Raw genomic sequence first — 23,074 nt, forward strand, 5'->3', positions numbered from 1 at the left:
TTGGCAATAACAATCACAAAACCAAAATCACTAGACACAATCCCAGTATTTCAGAAACAGTACCTCAGCAGTTTGACCAAAAAATAGCTATCTGACTTTGAGATGTCAGTTAAACTCTCTGGCCCTCAGCTGCTTCATGGGTAGATTGAGAAGGTTGAGTGAACAGTCTGCAGATTTCCTTTAAGCTCTAACATTTCGTCAGTCTCACCTGGCGGCTTGGCTGAGATGAAGTGGATTAACTCACTAGGGGCCTTCAGTGCAGAGAAAGAAGCCCAGTGGAAGGGTTTTGCTGTGAAGAGAGCCTTCTCTCAGCCCAGGACATCTGTTTGAGTGAAGAGTTCTTGCAACAGAAGGAGAAATATTTCCTGTGCCCAAGGAGAAAACCCTTCATGTCCAACTCCTTGCTCTAATATTGAACATTAACCATACCAGGTAGGTAATGGCGTGCCTGGAGGTTTTCACAGGTTGACAGAATGTGAGATGCTTTGAATCCCTGTGTGATCTGGGGTGAGTCAGTCTTCTCTCTGGATCTTGGTTTCTCCTTCTATAAAAAGGAGAGGACTGGACAGGATGTTTCCTAAAGGTTTTTTTTTTTTTTTTTGGCTTTCACATCATGGGATTCCATGAAATACCACTTGGAGGTCCAAAGTGGGAAGGAGGCTCTCGTGATGTGATTTGAGCTCATAGCAATAAGTCTTTAGCCTATCACTTCATTATCGTGTCCTTATTAGATTTCTCTCATTGGGACTCTATGCTCATTCTTGTGTGTCTGTTCGGCTGTGTCCGACTCTTTGTGACCCCATGGCTGTGGCCAGCCAGGCTCCTCTGTCCATGGGATTATCCCGGCACGAATACTGCAGTGGGTTACAGTTTCCTTCTAGGGATCTTCCTGACATAGGGATCGAACCCGAGGCTCTGGCATCTCCTGCACTGGCAGGCAGATTCTTTACCCCTGAGCAACCTGGGAAGCCCCAAGGTTAGAGGAGAAAATTCTAACTAGTTAGGGTCTAGACCATCATTTACCTATCTAGGTTTTTACATGCAACCCACAGATTATTTTGTAATCCTAAATTCCACAGTAAGGGTTTTATTTGGAGAAGTGACAGAGGGGAGAAGAGGTAATTAGTTACCGACTGTCTTTTTCTTGGGCCAGGGGAAAGAGAAACCAGAGAGAAATGTAAATAAATACCAGGAAGTCTGAGCTAATAATAGCTCCTATTGATTGAGAACTTCCTATTTGCCAGGCCACCCTCTTAAGTGCTGTATATGTTTTATCTCATATATAATTCATGCAACAAATATGTCACATAGGAATGGTTACCCCATTCTAAGAAAATGAGAAAAGCTGTTCCCAAAGACACGTATATGTGGTGACAGAGCTGAGAATTGGCTGTCGGCTGCAATACTTGCTCTTATGACCACTTCTCTAGACCGATCTGGGATGAGAGTGAAAGTCCGCTCAACCAGGCGTCCTTATTGCATTTTCTTTCCTTCTGTCTAGCGATCCACAAACCTGGAACTATTCCCTCCACCAAAAGATCACAATGGCATAAATCCTAGCTATCAAAACAGAAATATCAAGTCAAACCATATAGCAAGAAGTTGCTCACTTTTAGCTGTAGTTTACAGACAGTTCTATGCTATGCCATGACATTACATGTCGGTCAGGACCCTAGAGTGAGTCTGGACAGTCCGTACCGTGTCCTACATCCTGTGGTTGAAAAACACTGAGAAAATGGAAGGGCGGTGGGATCAGTGGCCAGGCAAAGAGTGGGAACCACATAACAGACTGCGGGAGGGACTCTGCAGCTTTTCTTTCCTGTGGGAGCCAGTAAAGACTTTGGTAGGGATGTTGTTTTTCCTTTTTTGAGGATGTATGTGTGAGACACAATCTGACTGATCTTTTAAGAGGATCTTGCTGGCTCTGCTAGCTGGAGAAAAAATTTTAGGAGAGAAAGTGGAAGCAGCAAGAGCAGTTAGGGGCGTATGGTAGTAATCCAGCCTCGAGATAGTGGTAGCTTGGACTAGGTTAAACAGACATACAAGGCACCTGGGAATGTACCACTTTGTACAAAACCTGAGTGTTGCTTTTCTCTCTTAAAAGTTGGCTTTCTTTACTCCTGGGGGCAAGTAAGATGATTGGTATTGCTTATTTTGCAATTTTTTTATCCATTGCCCATGAATAAGAGGCTTCAGGAATTCCCCCTGAGGCGTTAATATTGCCTTTCTATCTGGTCTCCAACTTTGTTGAATACATGCCCCTTTTGACAACCTTGTCCTGTTTCAGAGCTTACTTCACCAGACTCTGATGTCTACTCTGGACTCTAAGGTATATAGACATATTTCTTCACCTAAGGATCAGGTACTCCTGTAAGAATATGTGGCATCAGAGACTGAACCAATAGCTAAGGCTATGTTTTCCTTTTTTTTAACTTTGAATATAAATTTATTTATTTTAGTTGGAGGTTAATTACTTTACAATATTGTATTGGTTTTGCCATACATCCATATGAATCCACCACGGGTATACACGTGTTCCCCATCCTGAACCCCCCTCCCTCCTCCCTCCCTGTACCATCCCTCTGGGTCGTTCCAGTGCACCAGCCCCAAGCACCCAGTATCCTGCATCGAACCTGGACTGGCAACTCATTTCATATACTATATTATACATGTTTCCATGCCATTCTCCCAAATCATCCCACCCTCGCCCTCTCCCGCAGAGTCCAAGAGACTGTTCTATACATCTGTGTCTCTTTTGCTGTCTCGCATACAGGGTTATCATTACCATCTTCCTAAATTCTATATATATGCGTAAGTATACTGTATTGGTGTTTTTCTTTCTGGCTTACTGCACTCTGTATAATAGGCTCCAGTCTCATCTGCCTCATTAGAACGGATTCAAATGTATTCTTTTTAATGGCTGAGTAATACTCCATTGTGTATATGTACTACAGCTTTCTTATCCATTTATCTGCTGATGGACATCTAGGTTGCTATGTTTTTCTTTGAGCCACAAGAGGGAGGGTACTACAGTACTTTTATTTTCACTAGAAAAGTGTCGTTCGTGTATTATGCTCTTTCCTTGTTAGCTCGTGTCCCTCAGGTTCACCCATTGCCCGTGGTGAAGGAGGCTCCTCCTCTCTCTTCTAGATTGACCTGGGTTTCAGCCTTGACTTAACCACTCATAAGCTGTGTTTCTTTGGGTAAGTAACTTAACCTCTCTGAGTCACAGTTTCCTCACCTTTCCATTCACTACCTCAAAATGGTAGGAAGATTTACGTGAGGAGAGGATTGTAACATGTTTACCACAGTCCAGCACACAGCAGAAGCTGAACAAAGGGCAATAGCATCTGATGCTGTAGCTTGGCGATGAAAATGGTGAACATCCGGTAGCCACGTGCTTTTGTCTCCTTAAGGCACCAAACTATTTCACAGCCTCTTTGGGTTGTTTTTAATACCTTCCTTCCTTCTATTTCCCTGAGTCAGTAAGGGAGGCTCATCATTTTTTTGTTTAAATTTTTTTTTTTTATTTGGAGGAAAATTGCTTTACAATGTTGTGTTGGTTTCTGCCATATGACAACACGAATCAGCCATAATCATATATATATCCCCTCCCGCCCCTCCCCCATCCCAACTTTTATGTCATCGCAGAGCCCCAGGTTGACTAAGGAAACTCCATCTTGCTTCATCTCTCCTGCTCAGCTGTGTTTTCTGGGTGCCCCCCTTTTAACCTTTCAATGCCCCATTTCTTCCCCAGTTTTAGCTAAGTAACTTACTGAGGATTCTCTTAGCATATTTTCACCTTGTATATGTCTTCAAATTCTCATCAAGAGAAAAACTGGGGAGAAAGGAGGTGATTAATGTATTTCACTATGGATACACAAGAGACAGAAGGAAAAAAATAAGAGGGATGAGATATTTCAAAGTAGTTTTAAAAGCATAGGACGTCTTGATGGTTTTCTCTGTCTCCTTAATAAATGTGTCATTTAATTTCATCAAGTTGCAAGCTGCCTAAGGGTGAGAGCCACCTTTCTTCTTTCATACATCCTGGATCTCTGAGGCACATGGGAGGTCCTTAATAAAATATTTGGTCAAAGAATTGAACTAAAACAAATCCTTACCTCCTGCTGGCAAAAAATGTTTCTCAGTGGCAGGGAAACTGGAGGACAGAAAATAGCAAACTGGTGAACCTCCATGTGTCATATTTAAACTGTCTTTGATAGTGAGCTATATTCTCAACAGAGCCTAGGTTTTTACCTTGGTCTCCAGGGTCAAGAGTTTCAAAAAATGTTGGTAAAAATTTATGAAGTTGTGGGACTGAGTGAAACCATAGCTCCGAAAGAATTCAGAAGCTTGTCTAACTCATACAAAGAAAATATCAAAGGCATTCTTTAGAAAGGGAGGATTATCAATTGGATTGGCATTTCTGGGGAATAAAAGGGGAAAACAAGAGATTCAGGAGCAGAAGTTCACTTGAGAATTTCTAACACAAACGTATGATGAGAATGGGATAATTGTTAGTCATTAATATATATATGCTGCTGCTACTGCTGCTAAGTCGCTTCAGTCGTGTCTGACTTTGTGTGACTCCATAGACAGCAGCCCACCAGGCTCCCCCGTCCCTGGGATTCTCCAGGCAAGAACACTGGAGTGGGTTGCCATTTCCTTCTCCAATGTATGAAAGTGAAAAGTGAAAGGGAAGTCACTCAGTCGTGTCCGACTCTTAGTGACCCCATGGACTGCAGCCTACCAGGCTCCTCTGTCCATGGGATTTTCCAGGCAAGAGTACTGGAGTGGGGTGCCATTGATGGCTATTAATGCTGAAGATAGTAATTATTTTTTTCAATGTGGTTTCTTGAAGTAACATATTAGAATAAAATAACCTGGTTCTTGTTCTGAATCCATTTCTTGCTGGAAGTCTTCGTTAATTCTCAACCTCTCTGAGCCTCAGTCTTCTCACTCAGGATATGGAGATTATAAAGTTTTTGTGAGGTATATTGAATCATGTCTTGCATAAAGTGGGCTACTGAACAAACATTTACTATATTAGTGATCAAATAAATTAACCGGTCAGATATTATGTGTGAAAGAGTTCCATCAACAGGCAAGTGCTAAGTAAGCATGAAGGACTGGGTGTTATGACTGTTTGTTTTATCACAGGTCTCTTCTCTTAAATCCATCTTCTTCGAGTGGATTCCATGGCGAGGACCAATAATGTGACTGAGTTAATTTTCAGTGGTCTTTTCCAGGATCCAGAGGTGCAGAGAGCGTGCTTTGCGGTGTTTCTGCCCGTGTACTTGGCCACGGTGGTGGGCAATGGCCTCATTGTTCTGACGGTGAGAGTCAGTAAGAGCCTGCGTTCCCCCATGTACTTCTTCCTTAGTCACCTGTCGCTGGTGGAGATCAGTTACTCCTCCACTGTTGTCCCTAAATTCATCACAGACTTACTTTCCAAGATTAAGACCATCTCCCTGGAGGGCTGTGTGGCTCAGATATTCTTCTTTCACTTGTTTGGAGTTGCTGAGATCTTCCTGCTCACGGTGATGGCCTATGACCGCTACGTGGCCATCTGCAAACCTCTTCATTATATGAGCATTATGAACGGTCAACTGTGTCACATACTAGTAGCTGGTTCCTGGTTTGGAGGCTTTTTTCACTCCATAATTCAGATTCTCATCACCATCCAATTGCCCTTCTGCGGTCCCAACGTGATTGACCACTACTTCTGTGACCTCCATCCCTTGTTCAGGCTTGCCTGCACTGACACCTCTGTGGAGGGGGTCGTTGTGTTGGCCAACAGTGGATTAATTGCTCTGTGCGCCTTCCTCCTCTTGGTGTCCTCCTACGTTGTCATCCTGGTCAACTTGAGGAACCATTCTGTGGAGGGGAGACGCAAAGCCCTCTCCACCTGTGCCTCTCACGTCACGGTGGTCATCTTGTTCTTTGGACCCGCCATCTTCCTCTACATGCGGCCTCCCTCCACCTTCACTGAGGACAAGCTGGTGGCCGTGTTCTACACGGTGGTCACCCCCATGCTGAACCCCATCATCTACACACTCAGAAATGCAGAGGTGAAAGTTGCCTTGAGGAGGTTGTGGGACAAAAAGAACTCAGGGATGGAGCGAAAATGGGAAAGTGATTTATAAAAGTGTGCCTGATGATCATCTTTTCTTGATATGGATTTTGATTTTAGTGGGACATACACAAATGGCAGAAACAAATGTAAGGACTTAATGTTGTTGCTGCTGTGATTCTCCCTAAGTAAGCAAGAGCTTCCCTGATGGCTCAGCTGGTAAAGAATCCCCCTGCAATGTGGGAGACATGGGTTCAGTCCCTGGGTTGGGAAGATCCCCTGGAGAAGGGAACAGCTACCCACTCCAGTATTCTGGCCTGGAGAATTCCATGGACTGTATAGTCCATGGGGTTGCCAGTAAACAAAGAGTCCCGACTAATCCAGTGTAATGATCAAAGGGCAGAGGTCAGACTGGCTTCATGATATCCAACAACATCATGAGATTAGAAATTGTTAAGACTCAAACTAAGCGCAAATGCAAAGGAGAATATTTTAACAAGTGTTTCAGGGGATAAATAACTTATTCTATGATCACCTTCCTTCTTTCTCTTCTTCATCACTCCTTGCCTCCCTTCTTTCTTTCCTTCATTTTTCCCCCCTCCTTCCTTCTTCATTGTCCCCTCTTGGTTCAATCTCCCTAGTGATGACAACCAACATTTAGTTAAATATGGACAGGAAGTAGAAGAATTATCATGGGATATTTGGGGAGGAGAGTAAAAATCTGATCTACTCTTCTGACATGGATGTCTGCTAAGTAACTCAATCATGTCCAACTTCTTGTGACTCCATGGATTGTAGTCTGCCAGGCTTCTGTCCATGGGATTTTCCAGGCAAGAATATTGAAGTGGATTGCCATTTCCTCCTCCACGGGACCTTCCCAACCCAGGGACTGAGCCCTTGACTCCTGCATCTTCCACGTTTGCAGGTGGATTCTTTACCTGCTGAGCCAGCTGGGAAGCCCAACATGGACAAGTGTGTCTTTGAAAATTGCATGCAGGGGTTTTTCTGTTTTTCTGGTTGTTTTAGCATCTTGTACCATAGATCATTACCAGGCCACCTGACCTGCCTCTTGAGAAACCTATATGCAGGTCAGGAAGCAACAGTTAGAACTGGACATGGAACAACAGGCTGGTTCCAAATTGGGAAAGGAGTATGTCAAGGCTGTATATTGTCACCCTGCTTATTTAACTTGTATGCAGAGTACATCATGAGAAACACTGAGCTGGAAGAAGCACAAGCTGGAATCAAGATTGCTGGGAGAAATATCAATCACCTCAGATATGCAGATGACACCACCCTTATGGCAGAAAGTGAAGAGGAATTAAAAAGCCGCTTGATGAAAGTGAAAGAGGAGAGTGAAAAAGATGGCTTAAAGCTCAACATTCAGAAAATTAAGATTATGGCACCTGGTCCCATCACTTCATGGGAAATAGACGGGGAAACAGTGGAAACAGTGTCAGACTTTATTTTTGGGGCTCCAAAATCACTGCAGATGGTGACTGCAGCCATGAAATTAAAAGACGCTTACTCCTTGGAAGGAAAGTTATGACCAACCTAGATAGCATATTGAAAAGCAGAGATATTACTTTGCCAACAAAGGTCCATCTAATCAAGGCTATGGTTTTTCCAGTGGTCATGTATGGATGTGAGAGTTGGACTGTGAGCCACCTCCCAGAACACTGGAAATAAAAGCAAAAATAAACAAATGGGATCTAATTAAAATTAAAAGCTTCTGCACAACAAAGGAAACTATAAGCAAGGTGAAAAGACAGCCTTCAGAATGGGAGAAGATAATAGCAGATGAAGCAACTGACAAACAACTAATCTCAAAAATATACAAGCAACTTATGCAGCTCAATTCCAGAAAAATAAATGAACCAATCAAAAAATGGGCCAAAGAACTAAATAGACATTTCTCCAAAGAAGACATACAGATGGCTAACAAACACATGAAAAGATGCTCAACATCACTCATTATCAGAAAAATGCAAATCAAGACCACAAGGAGATACCATTTCACACCAGTCAGAATGGCTGCGATCCAAAAGTCTACAAGCAATAAATGCTGGAGAGGGTGTGGAGAAAAGGGAGCCCTCTTCCACTGTTGGTGGGAATGCAAACTAGTACAGCCACTATGGAGAACAGTGTGGCGATTCCTTAAAAAACTGGAAATAGAACTGCCTTATGACCCAGCAATCCCACTGCTGGGCATACACACTGAGGAAACCAGAATTGAAAGAGACACGTGTACCCCAATGTTCATCACAACACTGTTTATAATAGCCAGGACATGGAAACAACCTAGATGTCCATCAGCAGACGAATGGATAAGAAAGCTGAGGTACATATACACAATGGAGTATTACACAGCCATTAAAAAGAATACATTTGAATCAGTTCTAATGAGGTGGATGAAAAATGGAACCTCTTATACAGAGTGAAGTAAGCCAGAAGGAAAAACACCAATACAGTATACTAACACATATATATGGAATTTATAAAGATGGTGATGATAACCCTGTATGTGAGACAGCAAAAGAGACACAGATGTATAGAACAGTCTCTTGGATTCTGTGGGAGAGGGAGAGGGTGGGGTGATTTGGGAGAATGGCATTGAAACATGTATACTATCATGTAAGAAACATGCCAGTCTAGGTTTGATACAGGATAAAGGATGCTGGGGGATGGTGCACTGGGATGACCCAGAGAGATGATATGGGGAGATAGGTGGGAGGTGGATTCAGGATTGGGAACTCATGTACACCCGTGGTGGATTCATGTCAATGTATGGCAAAACCAATACAGTATTGTAAAGTAAAATAAAAAAAATAAATAAAAATAAGCAACAACAACAACAAAAAAGACAGAAAGCTGAGCACCGAATAATCGATGCTTTTGAACTGTGCTGCTGGAGAAGACTCTTGAGAGTCCCTTGGACTGCAAGGAGATCCAACCAGTCCATCCTAAAGGAGATCAGTCCTGGGTGTTCATTGGAAGGACTGATGTTAAAGCTGAAACTCCAATACTTTGGCCACCTCATGTGAAGAGCTGACTCATTGGAAAATACCCTGAGGGTGGGAGGGATTGGGGGCAGAAGGAGAAGGGGACGACAGAGGATGAGATGGCTGGATGGCATCGCCGACTCAATGGACATGAGTTTGAGTGAACTCTGGGAGTTGGTGATGGACAGAGGGAGGCCTGGCGTGCTGTGATTCATGGGGTCGCAAAGAGTCAGACACGACTGAGCGACTGAACTGAACTGAACCATAGATCATTTGAGCGAAAGTATCAGAAAAGTCCTTGGAGAAATTTCAGTTCCTGTGACGTGTTGACACAAAAGATAGTCCTAAATCTGCTCTCACAGTGTTTACCATCAATAAATTAAAAAAAATCAAAATGTCATAGATTCTAGCTGTCAATAGAGAAAGGTCAAGTCAAACATTTCAACAAAGCTTTATCCACAGTAAATAAATATAGAACGTAGAAATTTCTTATTAATTCTAACTTGAAGAATAAACGAGAGGCAAGTAGTGTCCACATGTTTCTACTCCATACTCTGTCCTTTATTCTAATTCTTGTGTTGCAGCTTCTCTGGGGTAAGCATCCTGTGTTGCTTAATTGCTTTGGGCACCCAGCACAGTAACTGCACATGGCAGATGCTCAATAAATATTTGCTAAGTGGTGGATGTTGACTGTCGCACGGCTTCCCCGTTCATCTTTTATGCTGGTGCACTTCATTTAATGTACATATGAAAGCATCTGATCCAGAGCTAAACCTAGAGAAGCCCCCTTTCCCTTACTGCCTGGCTAGGAATGTAGGGTGCAGGCTGTGACCGGAGCTTCTTACTCACATGCAGCTTTAGTGTCCTCACTGGGAGCTACAGAAAATATCATCAGTGGATACCGCATGGGCAGATAGCGTCTACTCCACACGTGTTGCCATGATTCTCAGAGACTACCTCACCTATTGAGGGTTGAGACTTGGTGGGTCCATTGAGAATTAATTACTCTCTTTGTTCTGGTCTCACTGGAAAAGCACAAGAAGCAAAGGAGAGCATTGTTTTCACTGTTTGAAGAGACGGAGAGCGTTGTAAAGTTTTACAGATGCCTACTCAATTCACAGAAGCAGCAGTCTAATTGTACCACTTAGGGTCAGTGATCATATAATTAGTTCTCAACTGTTGATGTTGTCTCAGCATTAAAAAGTATTTTAAAGACAATAAATATAAAAAAATTTACTAAAGAAAATTTGATAGCATGCTGCAAACCACTTTGCAAGTACTACATTTCCCCCATTTATTATTTGTGTTGTTTTTGGTATAGGTTTGACTACATAATAATAGAAAGTAACGGCAACTTATGAGATACAGCTACAGAAGTACAGAGGGAGAAATCCAGCTTGATTGTGGCTGTCCAACAATATTATCAGAAATTGAGACTATTTATCTATTCCAAATGTATTACTTCAGCAGGTAGCTTCAGCCTGTGACCTCAAGGGACTGCTGAGACTCCATACGTGTGCTGTTCCGTAGAACTCATGCTGTGCTGGTGATGCCTTCAGTTGCTCCTGTCTAATATGATAGCAATTTCTTGCTTTTAAAAGGTATTTTTACTTACTTATTTGGCTGCACCAGGTCTTTACTGTGGCATGCAGGGGCTAGTTCCCTGGCTAGAGCCTGACCCTGGCAGGGACAGATTATATTTTCTTGGGCTCCAGAATCATTGTGGACGGTGACAGCAGCCACAAAATTAAAAGATCGTTTTCTCTTTTGGGAGACTTTCCCAAAGTCCCACACAGAAATTTTGCTTTCATCTTATTCCACTGACATTAATCACATGCTGACCCTTAATTGCCAGGGAGCCTGGAAACTATAACCTTTTATTCTGTGTGGAACTGCTTTTAGCTAAAATTAGCATTCTGTTCTAGTTTCAAAGAAGAAGAAGAGAATGGATACAAGTTAGCCCATATTCTCAGGCATTCAGTTACACATCAATTTTCCAAGCAATTAAAATTTATTCATAAAAACTATTTATGACGGGTGGGTAATATCACAAAGTCTAATTGTAGCACAATTTACTTAATAGCCACTTGTTTCAGGGCATTTAGATTCATTTAAGAATTTATTCAACAAGACTTAAAGACCCTGTACTATGTGCCAGACATTGGTCTAAGTGCAGGAGGTGTATAACGATACACAGGAGGGAGGAGGTCTTGCCTGCATGGAGCTCATGTTCTTGGAAAATATATATATATTTTTTCTGAAGCAGCTGTGGTCTAGATACGTGTTCTATGAGAAGGCTCAGTGATGATGGAAACGTTCTAAACCTGTGCTAATGCATGGTAGCGCCTAACCATGTGGCTAGTCAGCATCTTAAATATGACTTTAATGATGGGAGAATTGAATTTTAAATTTTATTTAACTGTAGTGAACTAGCGTTTAAATAGCTACACGTGGCTGGTGACTACCACGTTGGATACACGTGTCTACACACTTCAGTGCTTACTTTGCTGCAAACTTGTACCTATTTTTCTGAGTCAGGGCAAAATTGCTCCTGGGCCCACTACCCTGATAGGTGTGTGGTGACTCCTGGGCGTTTGTACCTTTTGACCCCCTCCATCCATTTTTGCCTCCTCCTCACCCCAGCCTCAGGCAACTGCCAATCTGTTCTCTGTATCCGTGAGCTCGGTTTAGTTTGTTTTGTTTGAGATTCCACATATATGTGAGAGCAAGTGGTGTTTATCATTTTCTGTCTGACTTATTTCACTCTGCTTGCTCCAGTCTAAACCCTTAGAGGTGTCTGAGATTGCTCTACTTCTTTGCTTTCCTAAATCAAAAAATCAGCAGATCTTATGAGGTGTACCTTCAAAATCTGTGCAGAATCCAAAACCTTCCTAAAACCTTTGTGCTACTGTCCTGGCCGGAAACACAAGCATCTTTGGCCAGGTTACTGTGATGTTTCCCTAACAGGTTTCCTTGGTTTCCCACTGCTATATTCCCCACTCTTCTTCTCAAGCAGACAGAGGTTTTGGCAAGAGATGCCCTTTCCTTCCTAGCTATAGCAATACAATAATAACCACCAGCTTTCCTATCATCCTTACCCTGTTTTATTTTTCTCGATAGGACTTCGTTGTTGCTGTTCAGTAACTCAGTCATGTCTGACTCTTTGCGACCCCATGGACTGCAATGCTCCAGGGTGCCCTGTCCTTCACCATCTCCTGGAGCTTGCTCAAACTCATGTCCATTGGGCTGGTGATGCCATCCAACCATCTCATCCTCTGTCTTCTCCTCCTGCCTTCGATCTTCCCAGCATCAGGGTCTTTTCCAATGGGTTGGTTCTTCGCATCACGTAGTCAAAGTACTGGCACTTCAGTTTCAGCATCAGTCCTTCCAATGAATATTCAGGATTGGTTTCCTTTAGGATGGACTGGTTGGATCTCTTTGCAGTCCAAGGGAATCTCAGAAGTCTTTTCCAACTCCACAGTTCAAAAGCATCAAATCTTTGGTGGTCAGCCTTCTTTATGGTTCAACTCTTACATCCATACATAACTACTGGAAAAATCATAGCTTTAGCTAAACGGATCTTTGTTGGCAAAATAATGTCTCTGCTTTTTAATATGCTGTCTAGGTTTGTTATAGCTTTTCTGCCTCTAAAAAGGAACACGTGTCTTTTAATTTCATGGCTGCAATTACAGGCCACAGTGATTTTGGAGCCCCAAAATATAATGAAGTCTGTCACTGTTTCCATTGTTTCCCCATCTATTTGCCATGAAGTGATGGGACCAGATGCCATGATCTTAGTTTTTTGAATGTTGAATTTTAAGCCAGCTTTTTCACTCTCCTCTTTCACCTTCATGAAGAGGCTCTTAGGTTCCTCTTTACTTTCTCCCATAAAGGTGGTGTCTTCTGCATATCTGAGGTTATTGATATTTCTCCCAGAAATCTTGATTCCAGCTTATGCTTCATCCAGTCCAGCATTTTGCATGATGTGCTCTGCATGTAAGTTTAATAAGCAGGGTGACAATATACAGCCTTGACATACTCCTTTCCCAATTTGGAACCAGTCTGTTGTTCCACGTCCGATTCTAACTGTTGTTTCCTCACCTGCATATAGGTTTTGCAGGAGGCAGGTGAGATGGCCTGGTATTCCCATCTCTTTAAGAATTTTCCACAGATTGTTGTGATCCACACAGTCAAAGGCTTTAGTGTAGTCAATGAAGCAGAAGTAGATGCTTTTCTGGAATTCCCTTGCTTTTTCTATGATCCAATGGATTTTGGCAGTTTGATATCTGGTTATTCTGCCTTTTCTAAACCCAACTCAAACATCTGGAAGTTCTCAGTTCACATACTATTGAAGCCTAGCTTGGAGAATTTTGAGCAGTACTTTGCTAGCATATGAAATGAGTGCAACTGTGTCGTAGTTTGAGCATTCTTTGTCATCACCTTTCTTTGGGATTTGAATGAAAACTGACCTTTTCCAGCCCTGTGTCCACTGCCGAGTTTTCCAAATTTGTTGGCATATTGAGTGCAGCACTTTCACAGCATCATCTTTTAGGACTTAAAGTAGCTCGGCTAGAATTCCATCACCTCCAGTAGCTTTGTGATGTTAGTGATGCTTCCTAAGGCCCACTTGACTTTGCACTTCAGGATGTCTGGCTCTAGGTGAGTAATCACACCATCGTGGTTATCCGAGTCATTAAGATCTTTTTTGTATAGTTATTCTGTGTATTCTTGCCACCACTTCTTAATATCTTCTGCTTCTGGTAGGTCCATAATATTCTGCCTTTTTTTTGTACCCATCTTTGCATGAAATGGTCCCTTGGTATCTCTAATTTTCTTGAAGAGATCTCTAGTCTTTCCCATTCTATTGTTTTCCTCTATTTCTTTGTATTGGTCACTGAAGAAGGCTTTCTTATCTCTCCTTGCTATCCTTTGGAACTCTGCATTCAGATAGGTATCTTTTTTTTCCCTCCTTACCTTTCACTTCTCTTCTTTTCTCAGCTATTTGTAAGGCCTCCTCAGACAACCATTCTGTCTTTTTGGATTTCTTTTTCTAGGGGATGGTTTTGATGATAGGACTACTGCTATCTAATTTTCATATCAAGTTTTATTTATTTATCATCTGTCTCTGTTTTCATTATGCCCTGATACATATGTGAAAGATATAATCTCAATGAAGGGGGATTTCCTGGTGTCTCAGTGGTAAAGAATCTGCCTGCCAATGCAAGAGATGCAAATTCAGTCCCTGGGTCAGGGAGATCCTCTGGAGTAGGAAATGGCAACCCACTCCAGTATTCTTGACTGGAAAATCCCATGGACAGAGGAGCCTGGTGTACAATCCATGGGATCTCAGAGTTGGACATCACTTAGCGATTGAATAACAAAACCTCAATGAACCTAGAGACTTTGCTTTGTTACTAGCAAATTTCCAGCAACTAGAAGAGTGCTTAACATATAATAAGACTAGATGCTATTGGTAAACAAATGGATGAATGAATGATGCATTTTTTCTGAGGAAATTTTCACTATATTACATTATTATTAGTGTTATTTAATCGATGGGGAGGCTTAGCACAAGAAGGCTGAGAGACTTAGACCTGAATCCATGAATGTTAGAATTGGGAGGTACAGTGGAGATTGTCTAGCCCAATTTTGTCAATTTATATAGAAGTAGAAACAGGGGAGAGTGAGAAGTGGAGGGGTGAGATGACATGGCTTAATTTAGGTAGTTAATTCCTGAACTAAAAAGCCTCTTGATGAAAGTGAAAGAGGAGAGTGAAAAAGTTGGCTTAAAGCTCAACATTCAGAAGACGAAGATCATGGCATCTGGTTCCATCACTTCATGGGAAATAGATGGGGAAACAGTGGAAACAGTGTCAGACTTTATTTTGGGGGGCTCCAAAATCACTGCAGATGGTGACTGCAGCCATGAAATTAAAAGACGCTTACTCCTTGGAAGGAAAGTTATGACCAACCTAGATAGCATATTGAAAAGCAGAGACATTACTTTGCCAACAAAGGTCCGTTTAGTCAAGGCTATGGTTTTTCCAGTGGTCATGTATGGATGAGAGAGTTGGACTGTGAAGAAAGCTGAGTGCTGAAGAATTGATGCTTTTGAACTGCGGTGTTGGAGAAGACTCTTGAGAGACACTTGGACTGCAAGGACCAGTCCATTCTAAAGGAGATCAGCCCTGGGTGTTCTTTGGAAGGAATGATGCTAAAGCTGAAACTCCAGTACTTTGGTCACCTCATGTGAAGGGTTGACTCATTAGAAAAGACTGATGCTAGGAGGGATTGGGGGCAGGAGGAAAAGGGGACAACAGAGGATGAGATGGCTGGATGGCATCACCGAGTTGATGGACATGAGGTTGAGTGAACTCTGGGAGGTGGTGATGGACAGGGAGGTCTGGAGTGCTGCGATTCATGGGGTTGCAAAGAGTTGGACACGACTGAGTGACTGACCTGAACTGAACTGAATTCCTGAACTGGAGCTAGTGCCCAGGTGTCTTGGCTCCATGTCCAGTCCTCTTTCTTCTCTATTTATTCTCTTTTTCATTCTCAGAAGTCCAGTCTGGAAAAACGTTGCTTTTATGACTTACCATCAAGTTCCCTTTTAAAAAATGTTTTATTGGCTTTACAATAAAAAGTTTTATTGGCTTTTAAAAAGCTTTGCAATGTTATGCTGGTTTCTACTGAACAATGAAGTGAATCAGTAACTTGTATACAACTTTCTTCTCTTACTACCATATTATTGGGTACAGAAATTTTATAGAAACATCATCAAACTAAGTGAAACAGATTCCAAACCCTTCCTCAGTCATAGTTTACTTGACAAAGTTTCACCCAGGAGAAAGGAAATTCCACTGGGAAGATTTCCTCTTGATTATTGTGCATGGCTTAAATTATTTAAAATAGTCCAAAGATCTAACCATTTATTCAGAACTCTTGGACTTTCAGTGATTGGGTAGTTTTTCTTTACAAAAAGCAGGATCTTAAAAATCTTTGAGTCTGATGGTTTCTGTGGCATTTGTCCATTTCCTATATATTATAACACAATTATCAACCTGGATCCAGAGCCCCTGAATTTTCCTCTCTTTTTGATGGTTCATCTTAGACATCATTGACTTTGCTTTCTAAAAGCTCACAGGTATATTGGTGATTTGTTGTTGGAGAAGAGCCTAATCTTTAATTTGCAGAAAGAAGGTGGAAATGGATGGGAGAGGGTAGCAAAGAGAGGAATACCTGCAGGAAAGGCATAGACTACAGGATAGGAAATGGTGGTTTTCCAAAAAGAAACTATCAGGTCTTCCTTTACTGAGCAACAAAGACTGGAAATATTGGACTCTAAACAGTTCTGAGTGATCTCTCAGATTGGTCCTAGAATATTTAAATTTAACTTTTGATTTATGTGTCATGTATCCGGAGATTGTAAGGGTGTTGGTTAGAGTAGAGAGTCTGTGCTCAGGTTCTGTTGGCGGTGGTTCAGCTGCTCAGTCATGTCTGAATCTTTGCAGTTCTACTGACTGTAGCCGACCAGGCTCCTCTGAACATGAGATTTTTTCAGGCAAGAATACTGGAGTGGGTTGCCATTTCCTTTTCCAGTGGTCAGACTAGTTGGGTTGAAATCCTGGCTTCACAGCTATGTAATCTTAGACTGGTTAATTCACTTACCTGTATTCCCTTTTCCTCATATGTAAAAAAAGAATGATAATAATGATACCTGTGTCACCGGTATGTTCTGAGAATTGATTGAAATAATGTGTATAGAACACCTATAAAGAGTTTGGTACATAGCACTGTTGAAATGCTAACTATTATTATCAACCAGAATGTAATTAATAATAATAAAGCTTTAAGAAAAATTTTAAACAGATAATTTTGAATACAAAGAGTGTATTTCTTAGTAGAAGATATAGCCATAGAGGCTACAATTACAAAATATATTTTAATTGCTATAAAAGAGGCATGTAAATATACTATATCATAAAGAAGAGAATTTATTATTGTGTTTCTCTCTCCTATAGAAACGAGGTTTTCCAGAAACCTAGGAAGAAGGATTAGTAAACACAGAGAAGAGAGAAAGGACACTTTGGGTTAGCAAATAGCTGTATGAGGTTCATTTAGGGGATGAAAATAAGGTTGTGAAAATATGTAGTAGCCAATTCAAGACGGACCTGGAATCCATGCTAAGAATGTTACAGTTTATGCCGTGGGCAATGGGGCATGCGTGCATGCTCAGTCATGTCTGACTCTTTGCAACCCCCATGGACTGTAGCCCTCCAGGCTCCTCTGTCCATGGAATTTCCCAGTCAAGAATATTGGAGCAAGTTGTCATTTCCTTCTCTGGACAATGGAGAGGTGATGCCAGATTCTAGGTAGAGAAGGAACATGATCAGATTTACGTCTAAGGATAATTGTCAAAGGATTTGCAGTGCTCAGAGGAGATACATATAAGTTGGAGTGTTAATTGCAAGATTCATTGAACACACAGGACAGGAATTGGGGCTGGAAGGTGGTTAAGTTTGGGACGGACACAGAGAGAGTATTTCTGGTGAAGGGATCTCTGTGGTGGGAGTGAGCAGAGTGGGCTTGTGGGAGAGAGAGGTGACCCTGAGTTAGCAGAGGTGAGTTGAAGTTTAGTGGGTAAAGCGGTGACCTTTGAGATGACTCCATCTGTGAAAATCTTTAAAAGTAAGTCCAGGCACTCAGGCTTTCACTGGTTTTATTCCCAAGCAGAGGAGGATCCAAGGTAGGAAGGGTCTAGGAAACAATCTTCTGGTTGCAGTGTGCAGGATGGATGGGGTGGGAAGTTGTAGAGACTAAGAGGCTTTGGTGGCTTAAGCATCAGCTGACAGTGAGTATGAAGGTGATGGGACCCATCTTCATAGACACAGACCCGTCTCTTTGTCTGTGTCTTCTCCAAGGTGGGAGCAAACTTGGAGAGAAAGTGCACAGGAGAGATGGTTTAAAGGTAAAATTAATGGGATGTGGTGGCTGACTGGGCACAGGAATGAAAGGGAGGCATGGATCACATAGGACATCACAGTGAAAAGCCAGGGCATCTTGGAGGCTGATGCTGGCACTGAAGTATCTTTTGGGTCACACTGTTATTCTATAGCTTAGTGTCCTCAACTTCAACTCTAATCTCTGTTCAAATCCTTTCTTGAGCTCTTGAATGAGAATGTGTTAATAGGAGCTTCTTGAGGAGTTTCACAATCTTATTTTGTAACACTTCAGCTACTTGGTTTTCCAAAGTCCTGAGATGATGCCAGATATTCTTAATATTCTGAGTACTTTGTGTTCACATCACTGTTCTTACTGAAAAAGGACCCCATTATGATGAATTTATTAATATTGCTTGTGTTTGACATGAGTATCATTGTAATTTCTCTGCCACAACTATCATCCTGGAAAACTTTATTTCTCGGGTAGACGGTTTCTCTTTCCATGGATGGCTGATCCTTTTTTCTTCTGCAAATGGCCATTCCCCTTCTTTTGTCTCATAGCAGTAATTCTTTCCAAGAAATCTGATAGCTGTAGCTCCTGTTTGGATAGACAGTAAGTTCTACTGTGGCTTTGACATATATTTAGATTGTAGCAGTTTTTTTTTTTCTCTTATAAAGTGATTGTCAGATATCATTTGGAACTTTGACAAAACTTGATCTATCTTTTCCCTCTATGAAGGTTGAATTAACTCAGAAACAAGGCAAAGAAAGAAGGAATTTGGGGAAAATGTTACCGTTGCTATTAGAAAAGGTGATGACAGAGACTGAGGTTTAAGATTTCGTACCAAGTGGCCTTTCTTAAACTGAGCTCTAGATATAGGTAAAAGTCCATACCCAGTGATGGCAGCCTTGGATCTACCCTACAGAGTAGCCTGGAATTCCCAGGTGGCTAAAGAATCTGTCTGCCAATGCAGGAGATGCAAGAGACACAGGTTTGATCCCTGGGTTGGGAAGATCCCCTGGAGTAGGAAATGACAACCATTTGAGTATTCTTGCCTGGAGACTCCCATGAACAGAGGAGCCTGGTGGGCTACAGCCCATGGGGTTGCAAAGAGTAGGACATGAGTGAGCCAATAGAGTAACCTGTTTCTACCCCATAGAGACAGAGGTTGCTCCAGGGCAGTGTAGGTACTGTGCTCTCTACAGCATCTTGCAGAAAGAGAGGAAGGGCCCATCATTGCATTTCTAATTTCTCCTTCCCAATTCACTCCACCTCCCCTGTGGGAGGGTGGGGCAAGGAGTGGTTATCCTCTGTGGCGTCCTGATTATGACATTGTTAGCGTGAGGGGTGCATCATAATCTGTATTTCTTTCGTCTAGTCCGAGACTGTATAGATGTGTAAGAGGTGTCGGTTAGTATCTTCTCCAGAGGAGTAACTCATGGAGCAATCTTCACTTTCGTTATCATATACTTTGCTGCTGGCTACCAGCCTGTCCAAGTCTTTGCGACCCCATGGCCTTTAGCCCCCCAGGCTCCTCTGTCTGTGGGATTCTCCAGGCAAGAATTCTGGAGTGGGTTGCCATGCCCTCCTCCAGGGAAATCTTCCCAACCTGGGGATTGAGCCCAGGTCTCCCTCATTGCAGATGGATTATTTACTGTCTGAGTCACCAGGGTAGCTTTCTGTGTGATCTTGGGTAAATAACCATTTCTATGAGCCTACATTTTGTTTATATAAAGTGTTATTAGATTGACCATATTTAAAATTGAATGAATACATAATTGACTGAATGAGTGAGTTCATAATAAGTTTGTATTGTAAAGTGGTTTATGCTAACTTGCCATAAATGAGGCAAGTCAGTTACAATCAGTGTTTGTTTTATTGCAGGAATGGATTCTATGGCGAGGACTGATAATGTGACTGAGTTAATTATCAGCGGTCTTTTCCAGGATCCAGAGGTGCAGAGAGCGTGCTTTGTGGTGTTTCTGCCCGTGTACTTGGCCACGGTGGTGGGCAATGGCCTCATTGTTCTGACTGTCAGCATCAGTAAGAGCCTGCGTTCCCCCATGTACTTCTTCCTTAGTCACCTGTCGCTGGTGGAGATCAGTTACTCCTCTACTATTGTCCCTAAATTCATCACAGACTTACTTGTCAAGATTAAGACCATCTCTCTGAAAGGTTGTCTGGCTCAGATATTCTTCTCCCACTTCTTTGGGGTCACTGAGATCTTTTTGCTTGTGGTGATGGCTTATGACCGCTATGTCGCCATCTGCAAACCTCTTCATTATATGAATATTATGAGCCATCGACTGTGTCATGTGCTGGTGGCTAGTTCCTGGTTTGGGGGCTTTTTTCACTCCATAATTCAAATTCTCATCACCATCCAATTGCCCTTCTGCGGTCCCAACGTGATTGACCACTACTTCTGTGACCTCCATCCCTTGTTCAGGCTTGCCTGCACTGACACCTCTGTGGAGGGGGTCGTTGTGTTGGCCAACAGTGGATTAATCTCTGTCTTCTCCTTCCTCCTCTTGGTGTCCTCCTACGTTGTCATCCTGGTCAACTTGAGGAACCATTCAGCAGAGGGGAGACGCAAAGCCCTCTCCACCTGTGCCTCTCACGTCACGGTGGTCATCTTGTTCTTTGGACCCGCCATCTTCCTCTACATGCGGCCCCCCTCCACCTTCACCGAGGACAAGCTGGTGGCCGTGTTCTACACGGTGGTCACCCCCATGCTGAACCCCATCATCTACACACTCAGAAATGCAGAGGTGAAAGTTGCCATGAGAAGGTTGTGGGGCAAAAAGAACTCAGGGATGGAGCGAAAATGGGAAAGTGATTTATAAAAGTGTGCCCATTTATTATCTTGAAATGGATTTTAATTTTAGTAGGACACACAGGAATGGCAGAAACAAATGCAAGGACTTAGTGTTACTGTACTGTGACTCTCCTTAGCAACCAAAGTCTTTGTAGTACCCTAGTGTCACGTTCCAAGGACTGAGGTCAGATAGTCTTGTTGATCTTCAGTTAAGTTCAGTTCAGTCGCTCAGTCGTGCCTGACTCTTTGCGACTCCAAGAATTGCAGCATGCCAGGCCCCCCTGTCCATCACCAAGTCCCAGAGTTCACTGAAACTCACGTCCATTGAGTCGGTGATGCCATCCAGCCATCTCATCCTCTGTCGTCCCCTTCTCCTCCTGTTCCCAATCCCTCACAGCATCAGAGTCTTTTCCAATGAGTCAACTCTTTGCATGAGGTGGCCAAAGTACTAGAATTTCAGCTTTAGCATCAGTCCTTCCAAAGAACACCCAGGACTGATCTCCTTTAGAATGGACTGGTTGGATCTCCTTGCAGTCCAAGGGACTCTCAAGAGTCTTCTCCAACCACAGTTCACAAGATCTTAGAGAACTTAATTGCCTCCGTGATATTCAGCAGTTTCATGGGACTGGTTAACACCGAAACTCAAATTAAGTACGAATGCAAAGGAGAACTCTTGGACAAATATTCTGTATGTTAAAGTGATTCTGTCACTCCCTTCCTATATTACTTTCTACCTTCCTTCTTTCATCGTTTTCTTCATTTCTTCTTCATGCTTCCCTCTTTGTTTACCTCCGTAATGAGAACAACCCATATTTCATTAGAAAGGAAACCAAACAGAGGAATTATCATGGGATATTTGGGGAGGAGGGTACCAATCTGATCTACTCTTCCAGTGTGGACAATTGTGTCTTTGAAAATTGCACCCAGGGATTTTTCTATTCCTCTGCTTGTTTTAGCATCTTGTACCATTGACTTTTGAGCACAAGTAATAGAAAAGACCCTGGAGCAGTTTCAGTTCTTGTGATATGTTGACACAAAAGACAGTCCTTAAATCTCTTCTCATAATGTCCTGCATCCAAAATTTTAAAGATGATCAAACATGGCAATAGATCCTGGCTGCCAGTAGGGAAAGATCAAGACACACGTTTTAACAAAAAAGATCTAATTTTAGCTTTATACAGATTTAAGTCAAAACAGAATATAAAAAACTTCTTGGGGCTAAGTTGGAGAATGAAGGAGAGGGAAATAATGTCCAAGCATGTTTCTGCTCCACTCACTGTCCTTCATTCTAACTGATCGGCCAAGTCCATTTCTTGTCAAGCCTGTTAGTGTTTCTTGGTGGAGCGGGATGAGAGAGTTTGCGTTTGCATTATTGGTTCATGTCTCAGACACTCCTTTAACTGAATCAACTCTTATCATTGTGAATATAGAGAGAATGTAATAATATTTGTTTCTACTGGCTTTGGAATAATATGGATTCTCTTGCACTTGCCCTCCATCCTTCCAACTGTCCTTGTGGATCCGGGGAAGTAAAGCAGGCAGCTTCCTTGCAGAGGGATGGAGCATCATATCATGTTATAGGCCTTAAAGGTTTTTCCTTTTCTCCTCAGAAGCCGGTTAAGCATGCAGATGAATAGTGATTTTAAAGGTACCAGGAAATCTTCCCCACTTGCTTATCATCCTCACTAATCATTGACATGGATGACCGTTCATTATCCCTGAGGAAAAACCACTTCTTTCTGGAATAACTTTACCACACTTTTTCACGTGACAAACTGCTACATATCCTTTAAGACCCCGGTTAAAATCACTTTCCTTATAAGTTCTTCTCTCACCTTGCTCTTCCTTGGGTTGAACTTTGCCTTCTAGCCACGGTTATTTTTACATAATTTTATCAGTGTCCTTATAACTGGAGGTATTATTTTATGTTTTTTTCCTCTCTGAGTAGAGTAAGTTCTCAGGGACAGGGCTATTCACTTTACTTCTTCTTTTTTAAAAAAATTTTTATTTTTACTTTATTTTACTTTACAATACTGTATTGGTTTTGCCATACATTGACATGAATCCACCACAGGTGTACATGAGTTCCCAAACAAGAACCCCCCTCCCACCTCCCACCCCATATCATCTCTCTGGATCATCCCCATGCACCAGCCCCAAGCACCCTGTATCCTGCATCAAACCTAGACTGGCGATTCGTTTCTTACATGATAGTATACATGTTTCAATGCCATTCTCCCA

The 23,074-nt window shown here is 42.2% G+C and overlaps 2 protein-coding genes across 2 annotated transcripts; both read left to right on the forward strand.

The window, feature by feature from the left end:
* Positions 1-5,198: 5,198 nt before the first annotated feature.
* Positions 5,199-6,146, forward strand: LOC138092240 (olfactory receptor 4B1-like). Its single transcript, XM_068988056.1, has one exon. The coding sequence runs from the start codon at positions 5,199-5,201 to the stop codon at positions 6,144-6,146; it is 948 nt and encodes a 315-aa protein (XP_068844157.1).
* A 13,767-nt stretch (positions 6,147-19,913) lies between these two features.
* Positions 19,914-20,861, forward strand: LOC138092241 (olfactory receptor 4B1-like). The gene has a single exon (XM_068988057.1). It carries the CDS (start codon positions 19,914-19,916, stop codon positions 20,859-20,861), a length of 948 nt encoding a protein of 315 aa, XP_068844158.1.
* The last annotated feature ends 2,213 nt before the right edge of the window (positions 20,862-23,074 follow it).

This window comes from Capricornis sumatraensis, chromosome 16, assembly GCF_032405125.1.
Source record: "Capricornis sumatraensis isolate serow.1 chromosome 16, serow.2, whole genome shotgun sequence".
Classification (NCBI taxonomy): domain Eukaryota; kingdom Metazoa; phylum Chordata; class Mammalia; order Artiodactyla; family Bovidae; genus Capricornis; species Capricornis sumatraensis.